The sequence below is a fragment of the Petaurus breviceps genome, unplaced genomic scaffold (genome assembly GCF_028583685.1).
Source record: "Petaurus breviceps papuanus isolate PSGF00001 unplaced genomic scaffold, PetGlider_PUasm1.0 175, whole genome shotgun sequence".
In the NCBI taxonomy this organism is placed as follows: Eukaryota; Metazoa; Chordata; class Mammalia; order Diprotodontia; family Petauridae; genus Petaurus; species Petaurus breviceps.
Genome location: NW_027185764.1, coordinates 27394036 through 27417025, shown reverse-complemented (window position 1 = coordinate 27417025; position 22990 = coordinate 27394036). Strand labels below are relative to the sequence as shown.

General features: G+C 39.5%; 2 protein-coding genes across 6 annotated transcripts in view; one reads left to right on the top strand and one right to left on the bottom strand.

Annotated features, from left to right (window-relative positions):
* Positions 1 to 4369, top strand: part of BTF3 (basic transcription factor 3) — a 54597-nt gene extending 50228 nt beyond the window's left edge. For both annotated transcript variants that reach the window (XM_069084968.1, XM_069084967.1), the window contains 4 exons: positions 880 to 993; positions 2445 to 2646; positions 3233 to 3289; positions 4045 to 4369. In XM_069084968.1, the coding sequence (XP_068941069.1) occupies positions 880 to 993; positions 2445 to 2646; positions 3233 to 3289; positions 4045 to 4091 (420 nt within the window). In that variant the 3' untranslated portion in view covers positions 4092 to 4369. The remainder of the gene's footprint in view (positions 1 to 879; positions 994 to 2444; positions 2647 to 3232; positions 3290 to 4044) is intronic.
* LOC138158764 (low-density lipoprotein receptor class A domain-containing protein 1-like) overlaps positions 4067 to 22990 on the bottom strand; it is a 32406-nt gene continuing 13482 nt past the window's right edge. For 2 of the 4 annotated variants that reach the window (XM_069084962.1, XM_069084964.1), the window contains 5 exons: positions 22124 to 22187; positions 10660 to 10782; positions 8448 to 8591; positions 8217 to 8339; positions 4067 to 6781 (listed from right to left, as the gene is read on the bottom strand). In XM_069084962.1, coding sequence (XP_068941063.1) covers positions 6645 to 6781; positions 8217 to 8339; positions 8448 to 8591; positions 10660 to 10782; positions 22124 to 22187 — 591 coding nt within the window. In that variant the 3' untranslated portion in view covers positions 4067 to 6644. Of the gene's footprint in view, positions 6863 to 8216; positions 8340 to 8447; positions 8592 to 10659; positions 10783 to 22123; positions 22188 to 22990 lie in introns of all 4 variants that reach the window. The other 2 variants (XM_069084965.1, XM_069084966.1) reach the window with 2 other exon arrangements.

The window sequence follows — 22990 nt, the reverse complement described above, 5'->3', positions numbered from 1 at the left end:
TAATACATTTTTAGAGTTTGATACTTAATGTTTAAAAAATGGTTGAATGTCTTTGGAAGGATAAAACAGGGATTTTCCATACTTGTCTGCTTTCACTTAAGATTTTGTTCGTGGTGGGAGTGGCTAGGTGACGCAGTGAATAGAGCACTGGTTCTGATGTCAGGAGGACCAGAGTTCAACTCTGGCCTCAGACACTTAACACAAAAACTAGTCATGTGACCTTGGGCAAGTCGCTTAACCCCAATTGCCCTCCAAAAACAAAAAAAAGCAACCAAAAAAAAAAGATTTTGTTCATAGTGTTTGCTAACAAGTTTCTTTTGTATTCCCATTAGTTGTGAATATCCTTCCAGTTTAGAAGGGTACTTTCAAAAGACCATTTTCCTCTAATTAAACTTTTAGAATCAGTTGGCCTGTCTAAAAACAGTGCTATGCACTAAGTTGTTAGACATTTGGAACATTGTTTTCTCTTATTAAAACATTCATTCAAAATGAACAGATGAAAACAAAAATTGAAATATGTAGACCATCTGCATCATTCAGTGGTCAGAAAAGTGCTGGTTAATAGAATAAGCATTCTCTTCCTTCTCAGAGGAGTTTTCCCCTAAGTGTCTTGTGCTCTTGGGCTCATCCTTATTTCCAGTAAATCAATCAGGTTGACATACCCTGCTTTGTGTTGGTCTTCCTCAGTGTTAAAGCCCAATGAACACATTTAGCTTCCATCTCTCCTTTATCATTGTTATCTCCCTCTAACTCTACTTTACCACACTGATATTTTGTCATGATCATTTTGTTGTTAAGGGTCCAAAGAAAGATCAGAAAGGAAAAGGACTTAATTTGAAAATGGCTTTTATGATTAATTTCTTTTTCCCCCTCTTCTAGGGAACTGCTCGGAGAAAGAAGAAGGTGGTTCATAGAACAGCTACAGCAGATGATAAGAAACTTCAGTTTTCCTTAAAGAAACTAGGAGTAAACAATATCTCTGGTATTGAAGAGGTAATTTTAGTAAATTTGGGCCCAATTTTTTTCTTTTAAAAAGATAGATTAAAGCGAACACAGATATAGTTCATTGTGAATTCTTATTGTTTTACTTCAGGAATGTCGTTTTAACCAGCTATGTACAGTAACGGTTTGTGCCCCTAAAATGGGACACAAGCAGAAATAGTTGTTCTAATGGGAATATAGTCCCTTAAGGAGATAATGCAGAATTGAGATGTTAATGTATTTATTAACATGATGATGTTGACATATTTTTTTCTGTCAGATCTTTTAATTCTAGTCATGTGTTATTTTTGACCCATTATGGGTAAGTGCTGTATTAAGGTTTAAATATTTTTCTTTCCAAATGTGGGAAAATGTGGAAATTGCTGGTAGTTAAAAGAAAAGCAATCCTAGAAATGTACTCCATCCATCTTCGTGGTTCAAGAACTGTTTCTGCTTACAAATTTTCTGCTTTCTCAAAAACTTTGTAGTATAGAAAACCATAATTCCATGACTTACCGTTGTAGTAAGCATTAGCTATGAAGTAAAATATTGAGCACTATTCTCCTTTTCATGTGTTTTCATATCACAGAATTGGGGGGAGGATAATAATCAAGGCAAGAGAGTTGGAGTGCCTAAATTTTAATTACTTTTCACATTTTCTGTTTGCAAAATAGCTAGAAGTAAGCTGAAACTCCTTCCCAGTGACTGATGGACTTCTAGTTGGGTTTATTCTAATAATAACTACACTTGGTGTTCAAACTTGGTGTAAGTTTATAGTTACAAAGTATCTTACATCATCTTAGTTCCCATCTGCAAGTATGCTTATGTTCTGACTTTACCTATTCCCTTCTTTCCTCCCAGATGTCACTTGAACTTCCTTTATTGGGTAGCATAAGACCTCCATTCATCCACCTGTCAGAATTTTATGTGTTAGAACTCTAGAGGAAAAAAGCTGTTGGCAGCAGTTTCATTCCTACAGATTATGATAGGCATGCCCACCTAAAATGATTGTTTGGATACTTGAATGTATGATCGGCAAAACTGTTGATTAGGGAGAGGAGTCTGTTTCATTGGAAGTGGTCTAATAATAAACCAGGTGGTTTTTAGAGCCAAGTTCATTCATATCAATTTGTTTTAGTTATAATGTATGTTACATACATTATATATTATATATACACATTATATACAATATAATGTGTATATATATAATACTATAATTGGTTGTGTTATAAAACATCACTGATTAGAATATAGGGAGGAAAAACCAGGAAAAATTCTGTATGTGTTGGATGTAAGTTGCTGCTGAATTTGTTTTCTGATTAAAGCTTAACAAGGAAATTCTATATCTCGGCTCACCTGATTTAAGAAAGAGCCATACTTAAGCTTAGGGGTTTTGTTTTGTTGTTAAAATGTTTTAAATTAGACATTCCTAACTTTTTTCTCCTATTTTTTTTTTTTTACAGGTGAATATGTTTACCAACCAGGGAACAGTGATCCACTTTAACAATCCTAAAGTTCAGGCATCATTGGCAGCAAACACTTTCACTATTACAGGCCATGCTGAGACAAAGCAGCTAACAGAAATGCTCCCCAGCATCTTAAACCAGCTAGGAGCTGACAGTCTGACTAGCTTAAGAAGACTGGCAGAGGCTCTGCCCAAACAACGTAAGTTACTATTATGTTGGGACTGTGGATGTGGTAATTTATAGACTTTTTTTTTTTAATCCCCCAAAGTAATGTAAATGTACTTTAACTTCAAGGTAGGTATCTGTCTTAAAAAATGGATTATGAAATAATTTCTTAAGTAAATGCCCTTCTCCAAAAAATGAAGTTGCTTCCTCCTTAACTATGCCATGTTTCTGCTTTGATGGAGTGCTTTTGTTTTTCATATTCTTGTTCATTTGGATTTGAATTAGGTGGAAGAAGTTATTTTACATGTTTAAACTCTAGAAATCACTATTTAACGATGGTCAGTATAGGTGAAGTCCCTAGTGATAATCACTGTTGTAATTTCTTGGTAATTATAAATGGAGATAAAAAATAACAGTTAAGATTCCATTAGGTTAGTTTTTATACTGTTGAGTATCCATTAAATGTAGGATACTGCTGCTTTCTGTTATTCACAGGAATTGGCTGAATACCTTGAACTACTTTGTTATTTGTTTAGTACTGTTCTTTTTGTTGAAGGGAGATTTTGAGAAAATGTAGTTTAAATTTATAGTTAAAATTTATACTGTATGTATTATTACAGCTGTCGATGGAAAAGCACCACTTGCCACTGGGGAGGATGATGATGATGAAGTTCCAGGTAAGATTCTGTACTTGTTAAAGATTCTGTGGTTTCTTCATATTAAAGTAAAATGTGGTAGACCTTTTCTTTAACATTAGCTAGATAAAACTAAGCACTGTGCTTTTATGTTTTTTATTCTGGAGCCCCATGTAAGGCATAGCTAAGCACACCTTGTTCTGTGGTTTGTTTGCAACAAGAAAATTAAAACCTCAGTTCAATGAATTGAAAGAATGAGTTTCTTTTTAGCAATACCAGACATCCATTTATTTTATTAAATTCCATAATGAATTCAAATAAAATATCCTTCTTAGCGTATTAATACTACAAGAGAATGGTCAAAATACCCCTAGTGGTCCCTGAACCAGATTTGGGGAACTTCAGATTTCTAGCTGATCATTCAGTGCCTAAGAAGTTGGGTTTTTTGCTTGTTTCTTAATTTTTAATAAACTTGTGTGTGCCTAGTGGTTTTTTTCTCCATAGTAACCTATGTATTGCCCAATTACAACTCTTGGTAGAGTAGTATAGTGTCTTTGAGTTGCAATGTTTCAATTGTTGCCAACAGGTTACTGGGATTTCCATATTTTATGCCTATGCTCAAATAGAATAAATTGAAGTGAATAATGCTAAAATAGGTAATCTTTCTGCTTTGTGTCTTCTGTGAATTATTTTATCAGATATGCTTTGGAAGTTATTTCCCTTTCATAAGACTTAGGAATTCATTCACTTGTGAAAATTTCATTTCCATAACATCATAATGTGTTTCTTTCCCCTAGATCTCGTTGAGAATTTTGATGAGGCTTCTAAGAACGAGGCAAACTGAATTGAGTATCAACTTCTGAAAGTTAAAACTTGAAAGTTATATGGAGCTGCTATTTTATATCGCGTGACTGCTTTTTTCTTTTCCTTTTTTTGTTTTTGTTTTTGTTTATGGATCTAGAGAATTAGATCTCTAATATTTTTGAAGCCCATTGGACATTGCAGCTCTTTTCATTTATTGCTTATACATAATTCATTCTTTGCAGCCTAAGTATGCTGAACAAGCCTGGAATTAAAGTTTGAAGGAAAAAAAAGGTTAATAAAATCTTTACCTAGTATGTACAGTTGACTTGATTTTATTGGTACTATAATTTGTATCTGAAAACAATATAGGTTTGGGTTTTTTTTTTTTTTAAGTAATGCAGTATAATAACTGGCTGTGTTCTTTATAAGTTTAATCAGATTCCAGTATATTTTAGCAGAGTTTGGAAATTTTTTAAACTCCAGATTTAAATTAAATTTAGCTGGTTGGAATGTGAAATTTAGTTGGTTTTATGTGAAGAGGATAGAAAGAAAAAATGTTTACTTGGAGTTTGTGGTCAGACTTTTTTTTTCTTTTGCCCAATGAGTGAAGAAGCAGTTAAAATAGTTTAGGTCACATTTACCTCTTACAGTGAATTTATGTATAGAAATAAAACCACATTCAATATGCATTTCTGGAAAGAATATTTACTATTTGTCCCGTTTTGTGGCAAAGTAGTTTCATTATTGTGAGCAGGTTTCATAAATTAAGATACTATTGGAGGTTTTTAACTCTTCTAGTGTTTGTCTTTCTGGTAGCTTTTAAAATTTATGGGTAAATATATAATCTTTCAGGAAAGTGACATTAATAATTTTGGCAAATTTTTCATAGTTCCAAAACCACGCATTTAATCTTTTTAAGTATGAAGTACTAAGAAGTTACTGAGCAATTCAGATCCTTTTTGGTAAATTTTGTTTATTAATCTGTGAACTTTTGTATTTACTGTTGTGTTTGTTTTCCAGGGGCTGAGGGTTGGAGGGGAGTGTTACAGTTAGGTTAGGCATTCCTAGGAGATTTGTTTTTGTTATTTTTGCTTGTGTTTTAGCAATTTTAAAGTTTGGAAAATGGAGAGATTATTTTAGAATCCAGAGGACCTATTTTTTGTGTTTAGCTGCTTTTAAAGTACAGTGTCTACCCTGTATATAAATTTAACTGGTAGCTGAAGTTGTATAAATTGCAGGAATATGGACTTTTAAAAATTATTCCTCTACTAGAAGTTTGAAAATTATAACAAGTTTAGGGGGAGGGGATTTGTTCCTAAAAGTCTAAAGTGGTTACAGGGATAAGGTAAAAAATAGCTCCTTAAAAATAGCTTCCCAGTAGCTCTCTGCTGTAAGTTGTCTGTCTGCTTTAGTCAACAAATATTTGAGCACCTACTGTAAACTACGACCTATTCTTAACCCTAAAGCAGTAATTATCCCAACAAATTTAGCTCCCAAATTAGTGGGTGTGAAATGTCAGATTCTGTTAAACCCAGAATGGGTCTTGTGTCTTTTGCTTTGTGCAGTTTAGCCACGTAAGTGGAATGCCAGTTGAGTTGTTTAATTGCAGTCTGGATTTTTTTATTTAAATGAAGCTTCTGCCTAACCATTTGCATCTCTCCACCCCCATCTATAAGTAAGTATCTAAGAGTAGATGGATACATAGTGAATCAAAGAACTATTGAACATAGTTCTTGGCCAATTCTGTCCCGTGACAAACTGTTGCAGGACAATTAGCAACAGATGACTGCTCAAATATAGGCAGTACCCTCATGCTGTCTAAGAGTTCCCTACTGCAACATTCTAGGAGCTTTGCTAAATAATCATCCTATTACCTACCTTTTTTCAGGGCACTCTGGATAACTAACAATGTGCAATAACTAATGTATTACATCTCAGAATTAATTGCCACAGCTCATTTAAAATGCACATCTTTAGAAGGCCCTTATAAAGTGAGTATTGCAAGAATTTAAAACATGGCTACTTACTTGGGCACAGATACAGTTTAGAATTAAGAGTCAAGAGGGGACCTCGATTCAACCCCTAGTTATTATTTGGTGTTCAGGACATTCCACCTTATTTGGATTTTAATTTCTGATGTCTAGAATTAGGGAGTTTGGACTATGAGTCTCTTAAGGTTCATTCTTTCTTGGGAGAGTTATATGAATCTATGACGGTTAGTGTGCCTCTCAAGTTAGTAAATGATTGCCTTCAGGCCTAACTGTAGGCTCCATTTGGGACTGAATTAGGCAGACAATATATGGAATTGGATGGACCCTTTTACTTGACTTACAATGTCAGTAGAAGAGTATTCTTGTTAATGGCCAAGTATTCGGTTCTGGAATCTTGTATTTTTCAGATATACTATACTGTATGGCCTGGGTCAGAGGTTCATGAAGCTATCTGATAGTTTAAAGCAGACTCATGTGTTAGTGTTTTCATTTGTTCAGAAAATATTTTAAACATCTCAGTCTTTTGCTTGAAAGTCTTGTGGATTCCAAAATAGAAGTTTCTGTTTTCTAGAAATCATAGATGGGTGAAATTAGTCTTTTCTCTACGCACATGTGTTTTCATCACTCCAGTCAGCGCAGTCTTGTATACCATCTTTGCAGCGTTCTTTGGGAATGCAGTCACAGTCGGCAAAGAAGACTGTATTACATCTCCAGCCTGAACAGGTTGGGCACTGCAAATCTGTAGGTGATTGGTTTATTTTAAAATGTTTATCCAGTGTTCAAGCAGGATTCCACTACTAGAATCCAGGCTTAAAAACAGCTGGGAAAGAAATAGCCCAGAGTTAGGATGTGTTACTAAAAGCTAAGATAACTGAAACTGTCAAGCCTTATATGCTTTTAGCATATATTAAGATAATTTGTGTTGAGCAAAAAACCAAGTTGAGGAATATAATTCAACCTGAAAATAGGGTCCTGATTTATTATGCAAACAAGGGAAAACTGCTATGTGTATTTTAATACACAGCTGGAAAGAGGAGCCAACAAGTGCTCCTGTGTTTTTAAAAGGTCTTAACCGTCTAAGCTATGTTCCACCTATGACAACTCGCAAAGAAGTTATTCTGTAGCTGTATGTTCACAAGAATAGAAAGAATTAATTTTAGGGAACTTGGGATGTTTTGCCAATAACAATTTCATCCTGATTCTGCATGACCAAGATGGATCTGCGTTATTTCTGACCTTTTATAGCTTGTGGTTTTATTTTTTAAGCCTTTCCAGAGGTGATAAAAGTTTCCTCTCAGTTGTCAGCAAGCATTTAATAATCTTTGTAGGGAAGTTTTGGGGGAGAGGCATGAGGAAAATAAAGGCAAAGCTGTATGAAGAAAAGGCCAGAAACCTTTAGAATTCCTCCTAAGCCAAAATGATTCTGTGAAATGAAACTGTCTTGAATTCAAGTTTAGAAGGGAACGGGTTCACTCAAGTGAACTTTGGCTTACATCCAGCCCTTGTCCTAATTTCTTTTAACAACTCTAAAATTAGTTCAACCTGCTCCTTGTATTCGCTTGCATTGAGGGTTTTTTTTTTTTCATTTTTTTTAATATTTGTTTTTAAAACTTTGATTTCTATATTTTTTTCCCTTCTTCCCTCCTCACCCTGCCCCACTGGGGAGACAAGCAGTTCAATATAGGTTGTACATGGGTAGTTAGGAAAACATTTCCATAGTAGTTATATTGTGAAAGACTAACTATATTTCCCTCCATCCTGTCCCGCCCCTCACTTATTCTATTTTCCACTTGGACCCTGTCCCTTTTCAAAAGTATTTGCTTCTAACTACCCTCTCCCTCAGTCTGCCCTCCCTTCTGTCATCCCCTCTTTTATCCCCTTCCCCCCTACTTTCCTGTAGGGTAAGATACCCAATTTGGTGTGTATGTTATTCCCTCCTTAAGCCAAATTTAGTGAGAGTAAAGTGGTTCCATTCCCTTTTGCCTTCCTGTTCTTCCCCTCCATTGTAACAGTTTTCTCTTTGCATTGAATTTTGCACAAGAAATGACTGATCAGTTTGACAATTTCTGGGCAGAAACATCAAGGGAGATTTCTAGGGTGTGTTGGAGTTTGAATAAATGGGTGGAGCTCTGTTAGCCCATTGAAGCAGATTAAGCATCTTTGCTTATTTTTACCTGATTCATCTGAACAATCTCCACAGTCATTCCTCAAGTCGCAGACTTTGTCTATGTAAGTCCATGACTTCTGGTTAGGACACTGGAATAACAAGTTTTGAGGTAGACTGCTGGGCATTTGACCTGTTTCAGACAAAGGTATTAATTCTAAGGAATGAAAATTATATAGTTAGTAGAGTCTTAGTGATTAATAGCAAATATATTTCAACCTAGGGTTTTGTATCCTCTTACCACAATATGCTGTGGATTCATCTTCTCCATGATTGCAGTCTAGCTGTCTATTACAAAGCAGGGATGGTGGTAAGCAGGTGGTAAGATCATCACACAAAAAGCCAAGCTGCTTTGAAGCTGTTTGACATTGTCGGTATGATGTGCCTAGAGAAGTTGTAAAAGAGCATTATTGGTGACACCTGTGAGTAACTGCATCAATCCCATACATCTAAATCTGGGAACCCAAACTACTGCTGCCTTTATACATTAATTTGTAACTTGTGTTTATGCATATGTGCACACGCACACCCCTGCCTAGCCAGACCTCATAAGATCATAGATCTAGATTTGAAAAGCATATCCTTTCCAAACCCTTCCCTTGACAGAACTTGGATCGAAGACGGTTAATTTGCTAAATGTCACAATGAAAGGCAAGAGCAAACTTGATCTCGGTCCTCCAACTCCACAGCCACTTTCTTCCCATTATACTTTTAATCGTTTTTTCTGTGCTCTCATGGCCTACCAGGACATATTTGTTTTTGTTTATAGCCTTACATATCTCCAATACTACTTGGAGCTCAGTAAATGTATGGCTTTTGCTTGTTATACTTAAGAGTCTGAGCTGGGATCCTAGAGACCTGATTAACAGTTTGGGTTCTGCTGGCACAACATGTTCCAGTCCATGTAACTAACACACCTGTTTCTTTACCCATAAAAGGGGTAAAAATACCGAATTTGGAAGGATAATATGAGGATCAAGTATTCATAAGCTCTGCCTGCCTTCTTGAGGGACAATGTATGGTGGTAATCAAATGGGAAATATTTGGGATACCTGGGTCAAGGTTTGCAGAGATTTGGTGAAGATTTGTTCTCTGATTCCAGACTTATCTTACATTTAAGAGACAGAGCACCGGAGCTTAGATCTTTTAGGATACAAGATGCTTATTCCCATTATAGTGATAGGACACTGTAGGAATGGGAAATTCTCCCAGCATTAATATTGTATTCGTATGTGTCTTCCACAGTGGCTGGACACTTGGGACTAATTGAATAGTTGTTCATTGATCAATTGATTGATTATTAAACTTAGGATTACTTAACCTAAAATAATAAGCTCTGAATCAGTCTTCTATAACCTGTTCTACTGTTTTAGGCAAGCTACATAGCATGAGTTCTATGTGTGTGAAGCAACCCATATTCACTAAGGACTGAACTTCAGAGATCCTAGTGTGCATTTCTCCATTCCTACATAGGACAATAACAGACCTTTGAATTGTCCTTGAAATGATAACAAGGAAAAACACTACCTAAGCCAAGTGAGTGCTTGAGAAGCAGGCCTAAATTATACTGCAAAGTCTTTGCAGGAAACAGTTCTAAAAATATCAGTGGTTTTACCTGCAACCATGGGTATGCTGACTGAACAAGATACTGATTTTACTTGTTTTCTGATCAGACATTGCAGCTTGGTAAGTTAGCAGTCCATAAATGCTGGGCTGGGAAGAAATGATTAAATTGCACCTTTTTATTCTGCAACCTTGTGGTTTATTATGTTAATAAGTTGGGTTGGGTCATTCTTCTAGTATTTAATTATGAGCATACAGGAATAAATTCCCTTGGGGGACTGAATAACATTGAATGCAAACATGGAGGAAGCTGGTGGCACAGGGCTGGCTTGGGGTTGGGAAGTTGGGAAGATCTTGAGTTCAAATATGACCTTAGATATAAATTATGTGACCCTGGGCAAGTCTCTTAACTTACAATAGGGATAATAGTACTTGCCTCCCACTGTTGTGAGAATCAAATGAGATAATATTTTTTAAAAACTTAGCACAGTGCCTAGCACACAGGTACTATATAAAAGTTTTCCTTCCCCAAATGGGGATAATGATGGGCTCCTGGGAGCGTATTGAAGGTCCTACCTTAAGAGTTGTTGAGGAAATCTAGGCTAACTCCTCAGACACATACCACATGGGTTTTAGACACAGAAGGGATAAAGTGATTTGCCTGTGGGCACTTAAGACAGTCCATATCCTATACACTGACATCATAGATTACTTGCTAAGATTTGGAAAACCTCCTCCTTAGCCTCAGTGTATGTATCTTAATTGTTACTACTCCCTTAAGGGCCCAAGTTTGAGGCAAGATGCCTTTTGTCATTCAGTAACCCCACGTGCTCAACATAGACTCAGCTGAGGTCATTCAGCCCTTTGATCATGCCATATGAGACACGTACTTGTAGGGTTTGCAGGTGTTCCAAAGACAATTGAAAGACCCAGGACAGCTGCAGTACCGCCCAGCACCAGGAAGGCCACCCAGGAAATGAGGAGCCGTCTCTTAGGGGGAAGATGTGGTTTTTCTGTTACACACACACAGACAGGACATTTTCATTAAACTGTTCCAAAGGCAGACGCTTGCCCCAGGGTTATTAACAATACTGAGACATTTGTGAGTACTCTTCCCATTTAAAGATGACTAAGTCCTAACTAGTGGTCAAGTCCTCTCCCCTTCCCCTCATGCCCAGTTACTCGATGTGCCCTATCGTCATCTTACAGGCTCGTTTGTAAGGGTAGTTTCGTCAGGAGTTAGTATTTTCTTGTGATATAGCTTCTCTTTGTCACTGTAAAGGTTTGTCTGGGGAACACCTCTGGGGAAGCAGGTTGACTACCTTAATTACCACTCTTTCATTCCTTCCCTCCACCGGGTGGGTTAGAGAATACTCTTGCAGCAACCCATTCTCACCCAAAAAAAGACAAAGTGCAATGACTCGGCAAATACGACAACAGAGGTAAGTACACGTTTTTGTTTAGTGACAGGTGCTTGAGCATAAACTCGATGTATGTCAGCCAGGCGGTGCAGGTGACATCCTGTGGCATTTGTAGTGTGCTACGGAGCCTTACAGAGGGCGGAAGGATAGAAACCTCTTTCAATAGTTAATACATAAAATAATTCCACATATGGCAAATTTAGGTTTACAAAGATAATGTATATACTATAAAATTAGTGATATTTTTGAGATTGGATACAATAAAGGTACATTAAATAAGCATCTTAGGGTCAAGACCTTACCTCATTTGACTTTCTATCTTCTAATCTTGGCACCACAAATAACACATTGTTGTCTTTTCAGTCACTTGGTCACATCATTTAGGGTTTTGGCAGAAATACTGGAGTGGTTTGACCTTTCTCTAGCTTATTTGATAGATAAGAAAGCTGAAGCAAACAGGGTTAAGTGACTTGCCCAGGGTCATACAGTATCTGTATGTAAGTAAGTATCTGAGATCAGAATTGAACTCAGGTCTTCCTTACTCCAGGCCCAGTGCTCTATTGACTGAGCCACCTGACTGCCCTAAATAGTCTGCAGAAGGTGCTTTTGTATGTGTTTCTTGAATAGCAGTCATAGGACCACATAAGTTGCTAGCCCCTGCTTGTGATACATACTTAGAGGAACCTGGACTGGAAGCCTGGAGACTCTCAAGAGTTTGGAAGGGACATCTGAAGTCATCTAATCCAACCCACAACTGGATGATTATCTCCTCTATAGCACAAGTGGTCATTGCTTCAAGACTAACAAGAGGGTACCCACTAACTCCTGAGTCAGTCCGTTCTACTTTTGGACATAGCCAGTTGTCAGCCTAATTTTGCCTGGTTACAGCTGCTACTCAGTTTTTCATTCTGAACTCTGAGGCCAAGCAGGAAAAGTCTAATCAATCTTTCCATAGTTTTCTAAACTCTTCATCAAGTATTATACTCCCCTATCTTCAAAACATCTCCAGTTTTTTAACCAATTCTCATGTTAGTACCTATATCTCTCCACCAAAACTGTTGTATTTATTTTGCATATTTATATTTATACATGTCATCTCTCTTGAGAAAATATAAGCTCCCTGAGGGTAGGCACTGTTTTAAGTCAAATAAACAAGCATTTATTAAGTACCTGCTATATAATGTTGGGCCTGAAATCAGAAAGACTCATCTTCCTGAGTTCAAATCTGGCCTCAGACAATTACTGGCTATGTGACCCTGAGTAAGTCGCTTAATCCTGTTTGCCTCAGTTTCCTCATCTGTAAAATGATCTGGAGAAGGAAATGGTAAACCACCCCAGTATTTTTGCCAAGAAAACCCCCAAATGGGGTCACAAAGAGCCAGACATGACTAAAATGACTGAACAACAATCAAGTTGGTGTAGTAGATTAGACTGCTGGGTCTGGAATCAGGAAGATTGAAAACAACAACAAAAAACAGATATGCCAAGGACTGTGCCACAGTCTGGGAATGCCAAGAAAGGCAAAAGTTAGTCGCCAGTTTGCGCAGTCTAATGGGGGAGACAAACAACTGTACAAACAAGCTTGATTCAGAATTGATTAAATTGGAGATAATCATCAGAGGGAAGGCTCTGGGGATCACTGAGGGGGGTTAGAGGAAAGCTTACTCTAGGTAGGATTTTATCTGGTTCCTAAAGGAAGCTGGGACCTGGGAAGAAGCAGAGAGAGCTCCACAGGAATGGGGGCTAGCCAGTGTAAACCCAACAACAGCAGCTCCTGGCACAATGCCTAGCACAGAAAAATCCCTTAAATGCTTACTGATTCTGTCATAGAGTGTGGTATTTTGTGCTGACTGACTGGGTCTACGATATCCTGTGTTGAGTATATATTTAATGCTTATTGCATGCATTCTATTGTTATTTCATAACACTAAAATATTCATTTTGGCTAGTAGGAGAATTCCACCCAGGCATTTGATCTCTTTGCTAATGCCTGATTGCCTGGGGCCTACCAGGGGGAAGTTCAGTCATCTGACCATTGACCTCAAGCTAGCTCTCTCCCTCTCCCCCCTTCCTCTCTTTCTCTCTCCCTCCCTCCCTTTCTCTCTTTTTCTCTCTCTCTCCCTTCTCTCCTTTTTTCCTTTCTTTCTCTGTTACTTCATCAATTAAAGGAATTCCTCTTGTGGAATTTCCACTGATTAGGAATTTCCCTTTCTACTGATACAGATAGATATACAAGACATTTATACCATATATTCTCAGCATGTTGCCTGGAGGAAATAAGGATAAATGATAAATATATTCAAAGTCACACAGCCAAGAGATGGGATTTGAACCCAGACCTTCCTGGGTTTCCAAAGTCACACAGCTAGTGTCTGAGGCCAGATTTGAGCTCAGGTCTTCCCGATTCCAGGCCCAGTCCTCTACCCACTGAGCCACCTAGCTGCCTTTATATAGCCAGAATTAATTTCTTCCCTGAATCTAAGTTGTATATTTTCAATTGCCTGTTGAATATAACTTTCTGAATGCCATATAGGCATCTCAAACTCGCCATGCCAAATGAGATCCATTCTTTTCCCTGCCACCTTTCCACCCCACCTCTGAATTTACTCCTTTTCCAACCTTCTTACTTCTGTTAAGGGTGCTACTATCCTCCCAGTAACTTGTATTCATAGTCTTAGAGGTCTCCTTGACTTGTCTAGGTTCTTAAGCTGGGGTCTGTAAACTTTTTTAAAAAGATAGATAGAGGGTGGCTAGGTGGCGAAGTGAGTAAAGTATCAGCCCTGCAGTCGGGAGGACCTGAGTTCGGTCCCAGCCTTAACATAAAAACACTAGCCGTGTAACCTTGGGCAAGTTACTTAACCCCAATTGCCCTCCAAAAGGCAAAAAAATAAAATAAAAAGATAGATAGATAGATAACTATTTTTTTTTTAAGCAATCGCGGTTAAGTAACTTGCTCAAGGTTACATGGCCAGTTATTTCTGGGTGTGGTGCTGAGTGTCTGAGTCCGAGATTCAATCTCCAGATCATCCCAACACTGGAGCCGGTACTCTTACTCGCTGAGGCACCTGGCCGCCCCTAAGCAATTGGGGTTAAGTAACTTGCTCGAGGTAACACAGCCAGGTGTTTCTGGGTGGGTGCTAAGTGTCTGAGCCCGGATTCGATCCCAGGTTAACCCAACTCTGGGGCCGGTGCTCTTACTCGCTGTGCTACCTGGCCGCCCTGATAGATAACTATTTTAATAGAATTGGTTTCCTTTGTAATCCTATTTATTTTATTTTATGCATTTTAAAATATTTATGAGAAAGTTCGTAGGTTTTATCAGAGTGCCAAAGGGGCACATGACACAAAGGAGTTCTAAAAACCCCAATTTTACCCCATATCTAGTCATTCTTCAAGTTTTGTTGATTCTACCTGTCTCCACGACATTCATGTTTGGCCCCTTCTCTCTACTTACACAGCCACCACATCCATCACCTTCTACCTAGATTTTTACAATAGTTTCCTAATTTGTTTCCCTATTTCCATTTTCTCTCCTCACCAACAATGTCCCACAATAAGCTTACTAGGGCAGGGTCTGAAGTGTCCTGCTCAAAAATTTTCCATTACTCCCCATTACCTATAAAAACAAACAAATAAAAAAATTCTTTTACCACCCTCCTTAGCCAGCCATTATCTGGTTCCAATCTAATTTCCCAATTTTATTTTATCTTACAAACTCCACATTTCAACCAAATTGGAATATTAGCCATTCCCTGAGCTCTGTATTCTACATTTCCCTCTGTGCATATGTACAAAGTTATGTTCTATCACTGGAATCCACTCTCCTCTCACCTCTGCCAAGGTTAATTGTCACCTTCTCTAGAAAGACTTATAAGCCCTCAAATGTTAGTGTTTCCTCTCTCAGTTTTCTTTGAGATGGACTTCTTCAGAATACATATTGTATGACGAGTGAATGAATGCATGATAAAGTACTTGTTATGAGCTTGCTAGGTTCCAGGGGCTCCATTCTCTGCTCTTCTTCCCACCCCACCCCCCAATTAAACAGAAGTTTCTTGAGGATAGAGACTCTTTCATTTTTGCCTTAGTAAACCCAGTGTCTAGCATAGTATCTTGCACATAGTAGGCACTTAATAATTATAAGAATGTGGATCCAGGAAATATATAAAACAACATCTCTACTTTTGGAATGACATCCACTTTAAGCCTGAGTGGAAGCTCAGAAATCCTGAGTGTGTCTACTTTGAAGAGATGGAAATCTCTGTGAATGAGGGCATTCCCGCAAAACATGGGAGAGTGGACATCTAGAGAAAAGGCAAGAAATTGATTCTATCTAGGACAGAAAGAGAAACATCCATCAGCATAAGGGGGGCATCTATTCTATAGCATGGGAAAATGAGGCTGAATCCTGGGAGACAGAAAGAAAGGGCAAAAGGACCCCAGACAGTCTCAGTCATGGAGCAGCAATTAACGTGCCTTATTAGGACCAGGTATAGTCTGTCCTCCCTATCCCTGGATCAGTCTCTGGCTGCTTTTCCTGTGTTGGGGCTGTCCCTTTTTCCCATCCAAGCTATATGCTTTGCCTTGAAGCATCCTTTCACCCAAAACCACACCCTACCCCTGCAAGATTTCTGTCTTCTTTTTCAACCGGGCACACACAGGTTTGCCTTGGATTTGAATAGACGTCGCTCTGTCGCTTTTGAGATTATACCTCAGTACTGCTTTTCTCACCCTCTGTTGACCAAGGGCTACTCCATTTCTGCTAAGGGATCCTTGCCCACAGTCGTATATGTAATGATCACCTGAATTAAGCTCACTTATTTTCTTCCATTTAAGTTCACTGAGAACCTGGATATAGATGTTCAATCTTTCCATGTCCTGTTTGACCATACCCAGCTTACCTTGGTTCACAGATCCTACACTGAGGTTCCTATGCAATGTTGACTTTTATAGCATCAGACTTTCCTTTCATTGCCAGACGCACCTGCTGCTGAGCTTCCTGTCAGCTGTGGTCCAGCTACTTGGAGCTGTCCTTCCCTCTTCTCTGGTGACGTGTTGGACACCTGCCAACCTCAGGGGCATATCTTCTGTTGTTATTTCTTTTATAATTTTAATACTGTCCATGGGGTTCTCTTGGTAAAGATAATGGAATGATTTGTCATTTCTTTCTTCAGTGGATCAGAACTCTCCACTATGACCTATCCATCTTAGATAGCCCTGCACAGCATAGCTTATAGTTTCATTGAGCTATGCAAGTCCCTCTGCCAGGAACTTTACATTGTTTACATTATTAATTGACCACTTTCAAAAGATTATTTATATTTGAGTTAGAAATAAATTAATTTATTAGAACTTTTTTTGCTTATTTAAAAATTGTTTCAACAATTTAGACAATTCACAGTTATTATGTGTAGTATATACAGACTATGGGAGTCCTTATCCTAATTCCCCCACATACCAACAAGTCGGGTCCCTAGTACAAAGCTGGCTATATCTTCCCTCAGAGTTCCACAGTTGTCACCAATGGATTGAGTGGTGTCTTTCTAATATGATATAGCTCGGGAGTCCCAACCGCTATGCTTCTCTCCATGATTGTTGGTCAATAACATTCAGGCAGCCAGACTTAATTGGCTTTTAGAAAAGGATATGGTTTTCTATTTACTAAGCTTGTTGTTATTCATCCTTCATTTTCAAAGAGGACCAAGGACATCACCCTGGTGATGTCTTAACTTGTGTGTGAATTGGATTTAAGTGACGCAGAGTTACGCAAAGTCATCAGCCTCATTCTTTCTTCTGGAGTCCTAAAGGACAGAAGTCAAGACAACTGGTGATGGCCCAGGATGCAGTGAATGACCTTGGCATCCTTGATGTCAGATGAAGTTCTAAGTGCTCCCCAGCACCTGCTTCAGCTGCCTTCATGGCCATTGGTACAAATGGTTCTCATTCACCACTTTCACCGGGGAAGTCTTCACATGCTTGGGTAGACATCCCCCCACTCACTGATGGGTTTAAGACCTGTTGGTGACCTTCTGCCTGGTTTAGTTTGTCTTCCAAGACAGTTTTACCAGGGTATGGCCACTGTGTGTGCTTCTGTGTGCTACTGTTTCTTGGAGCCACAGGTGAGAGCTGGTGAAGGTGGACACCAAAGGTGGGTGAGCAGCCCTACAAAGGGCCCTCACAAGCCCTCACAGCAGAGGTGCTCATCCTCTCTGAATGCCCCTACACCCTACTAAGGTGGGATAGCTAGACTGTTTGGCATAAAAATATCCCTCCAAAGGTCAACACACTTCCACAAATACAAAGTTAAGGGGAAAGTGGACTCTAGCTTAGAGTGTGTATGGTAAACATGTCTCCTAGAAGTCTTCTTGTTAGTCTTCAAAATGTTCCCCTTAGGTATGATATAGTTTCCCCCTTGGTCTCTTTGGGGGCAGCTAAGTGGAGATAACAGCCAGGCCTGGAATCAGGAAAACCTGAATTCAAATCCAGCCTCAGACACTTGCTGTGTGACTCTGGGCAAGTCACTTAACCCCTATTTGCCTCAGTTTCCTCATCTGTAAAATGTGGATAATAATAGTACTTGCCTCCCGGGGTTGTTTTGAGGATCGAATAAGATAATTGTGAGGAGCTTATTGTGGTGCCTCTTGCACAGTAAGTGCTACGTACATGTTAGCTATTGTTATTTGTAGGGCTTTGAATCCGCTTTCCTCATCTTGTTCAGTCTATGCTTGACCAAAGGTGTTGCTAGGATGCTGATGGAAGGAAAACTCCAAATCTTCCAGACCACCTGAAACCCATGAGGTCTTCCTCCAGCCAGAGCTAAGAGGAGGTCAAGGCCATTGAGGCATTCTCCATCCCCTACAGTGGGTTCTTTTCAGGGACATTTCTCTCCTCTCTGCTAGATGCTCGGAACCTGAATTAGTTGGCTATTTTATAGATGATTCACAGGGCATGACTAGGGTTTCTCAGTCCATCTGAACATACTTCCTAGCCATTCACTCCAGAGCATCCAAAAGGCATTCAATGCCTTTTCATATTTAATCTAAGATCTTTGATAGATTGATTGATTGAGAAGTGTTCTCACCTGATTGTGGTATCAGGTATATTTCTTACCACTGACCTTAAGTGGAAGGAAAGAAACAAGCGTTTGTGAATGACTTACAACAAGTCTCACAGTACAAATATAAGCAAAAATAAAGACCATCGTTGCCCTCAAGAAGCTTGCAATCGATTGGGGAGAGATAAGCTAAAAGAGAACTAAAAAGAGAGGGGAGAGAATGAATGCCCCTGGTGTGAAGAAGCATGTTTAGAAGTCTGGAGTCAGGAGCAGAACCTGGAACAGGCCTGCTACAAGATGGAGGCCCCCAGGAGGGACTCTCCAATGGGATGAGGATGCAGGCCCGACACAGGGAGGTTCCAAGTAGAGAAGGCCGAGGGAGTGGTTGGATGCTCCAAAGTGAAGTCCCAAATGCAGAGGATAATTGATGTACAGATACAGTGTTCCGTGTATGTGTGTGTGTGTGTGTGTGTGTGTGTGTGTGTGTGTGTGTGTGTGGACAAGGGACTGGGGCAGGGACGAAGGCATGGGAGAGCATGGATGTCCCTTGCCATCTGCTTGACCTTGGGCAAATCACTTAATTTCTGTGACCCTCAGTTTCCTTGTTCCCCCCAGTTGTTAGTGCTTCCTCTAACCAGAAATATTTTGTTTGTGCATGCATTTAACTACTTATTATGCATTGAAAACCCCCAGAAGAATGTCAGCTTCTTGGGGGGAGATTCTGTTTCTTTTCTATGGACATCCCAATGTGTTTAATAATCGTTTGTTTAGTATAAGATGAGGTTGCTTGACAATAAATCGTTGTGAGCAATATGCTTGAGCATTTATTGTTGCCCCAGTCTCAATATGTGGGCCCAAATTGGTGAGTATAGCACAGACTGAAAAAGTTCAGGAAACATTAGTCTGGGCCAATAGATGTAGGTGCTGTAGGTGTTTCTTACAAATTCTGTTTCACTGGATTTGGTTGTAAGACACAGTTAAATAAATAACTTGGGAGGGGGTGGCCATAGTGTCCAAGGCACTGACAATAAATAATAACCTCAAATTTAATTAAGATGTGAAATATTTAAACTCATTTGATTTGATTATAGGTTCAATAGCTTCTGTAACAGAAAGAACCCTAGATTTGGAGTTCAGAAGACCTAGGTTCAAATTCTTTCTCTGCTAATTATGCCGGGGTTGATCCTTAGCAAAGCTATGTAGGGAGGGAGCTGCATTCAGCTATCTCTAACAGCTATAAATCTAAGAGTGTATTTGGGAGCTGATCTAAATACCAATTGGGTAGGTCCATAAATGACAACATTAGGCAGCCTTACATCTTCAATCCCAGGGGATTAACCTGATATCCTTATCCTTGGGACTTAATTTGGCCATGGCTCTTGGGGGCTTAGTGTAAAGTGATGGAACCAGTCTTGCCTTACATCTTAGACTGGGAATGATATTCTTGTTACCTTTTACAAGTATTTGGCAATTGAAGAATGAACATGCAAAAGAATTTCGGAGAGGGCTCTGCCCTGTTCTTAACCCCTACCCTTGCCCCCACCCTAGAAAAGGGGTTTTAGACTTTGGAGACAGAATCTTTCTGTTGGAGGAAGGACCAAAGCAGTGATTTAGTTTGAACAGTAGGTAAATATTTATCTTTCTGAGCCAGTAAATCAATTGAGGCCATCTTCCTGAAACTAAGGAGACACAGATCCAGGTAACTCCAGTAGAAAGGTGATCTGACTCTTGTTTTCAGATGTGGTTGACAGATTGCTATCAGGACTTGTTTATGTGCTTAACAGATACTCACCCCACAGATCAGATGTATGAGATGTTTAGATTATAACTGATATTACCATGGATGAGAATGGACCTTGGATCCTCCCAGGTTTCCCTTTACTTTCTTTTAGGTTTGAAAAATTTGGGTCTGAGTATTTGGTGATTTTGTTTCCCTTTGAGGATCTATTATCTTATTACCTTATTATCTGGTCCTCACTTAAATTGAATTCTGATAAGGAGATATCTCACTTTAAACAAACCCAATAAATGGAAATCTGGATTTACATAAGAGGATGAATGAGGTGGTAATTTTTTTTACCTTATTAAAGTATTCATCACAATGATTTCTTTAAAGAGTATGTTTCTCTGGTGTTGTAAAATGTTATTTGATTTATAAAAATTCAATGTGCCCTCAACTTTTCGGGAAGACTTCCACTGCTTAAAGTAAGACATCTCTACTACCGGTATGTCCTCAGTATCCACGGTGCAACCCAGTTCAGCACTTTGCTGTTATTGTTGTTGCTGAGTGGTTTCAGTCGTGTCCAACTCTCTGTGACCCCATTTGGCAGATACTGGAGTGGTTTATGATGAATTTCCTCTCTAGGTCATTTTACAGATAAGGAAACTGAGGCAAACAGGGTTAAGTGACTTGCCCAGAGGCACATAGTTAGGAAGTATCTGAGGTCACATTTGAACTCACAAAGAGAAGTCTTCCCAACTCGAGGCCTATCCACTTTGCCACCTGGTTGCCCTATACATACACATACACACACATACACATGTATGTATATGTGTACATATGTAAGTTCTTTAGGCGAGATCTGAGTATTACTCACTGCTCCAATTCTGGTGCATGTTGTAGGCCCTGACGTAGTCCCTAAAATAACCTGAACTGTGACTCTGAAGCTCTGCAGCTTCATGTACATGTAGGGACTGTTTCTCTCAGTATAGCAGGAAGAAAGACTCCAGTGCTTCAGACACTAGAGGCACAAGCATCCTCCAAACGTCAAGAAGCTTCTCCCATGGACTTACTCCAGTCTGCTCACAGATTCTGTTCTCCACTTTAGGCCAGTTTTAACCAAGTTGCACCAGCTCCTTCCCACTCTCTGGTTCCCTTAAAGAGTCTAGAAAAAGCAGCAATCCAATCATGCTTTTCACAGCTCCAGGACTGGAGGAAGATCCCAGTGGATCCTATTATAGTTACTAAGAGTTAGCATTTATATAGCACCTTAAGGTTTGCAAAATTCTTTACAAATATTATCTCATAATCCTTAGAACCACTTTCTCCTAAAGTAGGAGCTATTGTTATTCCCATTTTGCAGATAAGGAAACTGAGGCTAAGAGATTAATTTGTCAAGGAGGATTTGAACTCAGACCTTCCTGATTTCCGAGTGCAGCACTATCTCCTCTGAATCACCTAGCTGCCAACATCTTCCCTAACTGGGCAGGGCCCCCCCTGTGATGTCTTCTACACACAGGCCCTCTGCAGCACCCCATGCCTCTTCCCAGGCTACTCAATACTGAAGGCATTCATTGATGGCAGAAGACAGAAAAAGAGGAAGAATTTGTTGCGGTAAGCCAGGGGTGGGAAACCTGCAACCTCAAGGCCCTTATGTGGCCTTCTAGGTCCCCAGGCGCAGCCTTTTGAGCAAGTCCAAGTTTTATAGAACAAGTCCTTTTATTAAGGGGATCCGTTCTGTGAAGTTTGGATTCAGTTAAAGGGCCGCACTTGAGGACCTAGGGGGCCACATGTGGCCTCAAGACCCCAAATTCCCTATGCTTGCTCTAAGCCATAGGGACCATGAGTGTGTTAGTGCCAGTATAAGAATATTTAGCTGTCTGGAAAGCCTGAAAAACAAGCTATGTTCTATCAACAGATCTAGGGAAAGATTCTCTGGAACCACATTCTGAGATTCTATTTGAGCTCCATCTCAGTCTTTGGCTTAAGCATGGAGCAAACACTAATGTTCGTTTCGTTTTTTTTGGGTGTCCTGTCCAAATGCCTGCTCCACAGTCTCCTGACTTGACATTTTGCCCATTTTTCACCCAAGCCTCCATTGATTAACCACCTGCTGTTTGTCAGGGCCCTTTTATTCATTTTTGCTAAAATAGAAATGTCACCTTTTTCATGATTCAGATTCACAGGTTTTTCCTCTGCAACAGAGAAAGGAGTGACTTCTTCTGCCTACAAGAGAAGAAAGTCCTGAATACCTTGATGTATGGGAACATTTTTGTGTTAAGAAACAATTGGACATAAGACCTCTTCACAGAGGTACAATTATCCTAGATTTAGAGCAGGAAGGGGCCATAGAGGCCACCTAATGGCAACCCTCTCATTTTACAAATAAGGAAACTCAAACCCAGAAAGATTCATCCATTTGCCCCAAATCACACAGGCAGAAGATGCCAGAGCTGGGATTCCAATTCAGGGCTTCTGTTTCCAGATCCAACACTGCTTCGAACTAAGCTGAGTGTCCATGGCTTATAAACCAGGCAGGGCCAAGATCTTACAGATCAGAGTGGAGCTGGAAAAGACCATCTAGTGACTAGATGCTAGTCCAACCCCTGGATCTGAGAGATGAGGAAACAGAGACACCCTTTAGGGACTAAGAGGTTTGCCCAAGCTTCCCCAGAGAGTAAAGGGCAGAGCTGGTTTTCAATGCAAAGCAAGGGTCAGCAGAAATAATATTGCCAAATTGGAAGGATTCTCTGGAGAGATGAAAGAACAATGAAAATTTCAAACTATTTGCTTCCTCCCTCTCCTGCTCAAGCTCCCTGGGGAGCAGAGGAACTAATGCTCAGCAATCAGCTTTGACTCAGGGCAGGAAATATAAGGGGCTGGATAACAATGCTTGTACCCTTCTAAGGAAAGAAGATGGTGGAGGGGTAATGCTGCAATGGGGAAGAGGAGGTGAAAAGGATGAGAATTCTAGCAGGAGCAGATGCCTGGCTCAGAATCCTTATCTAGTTCTATTTCAGAGGTTTCCT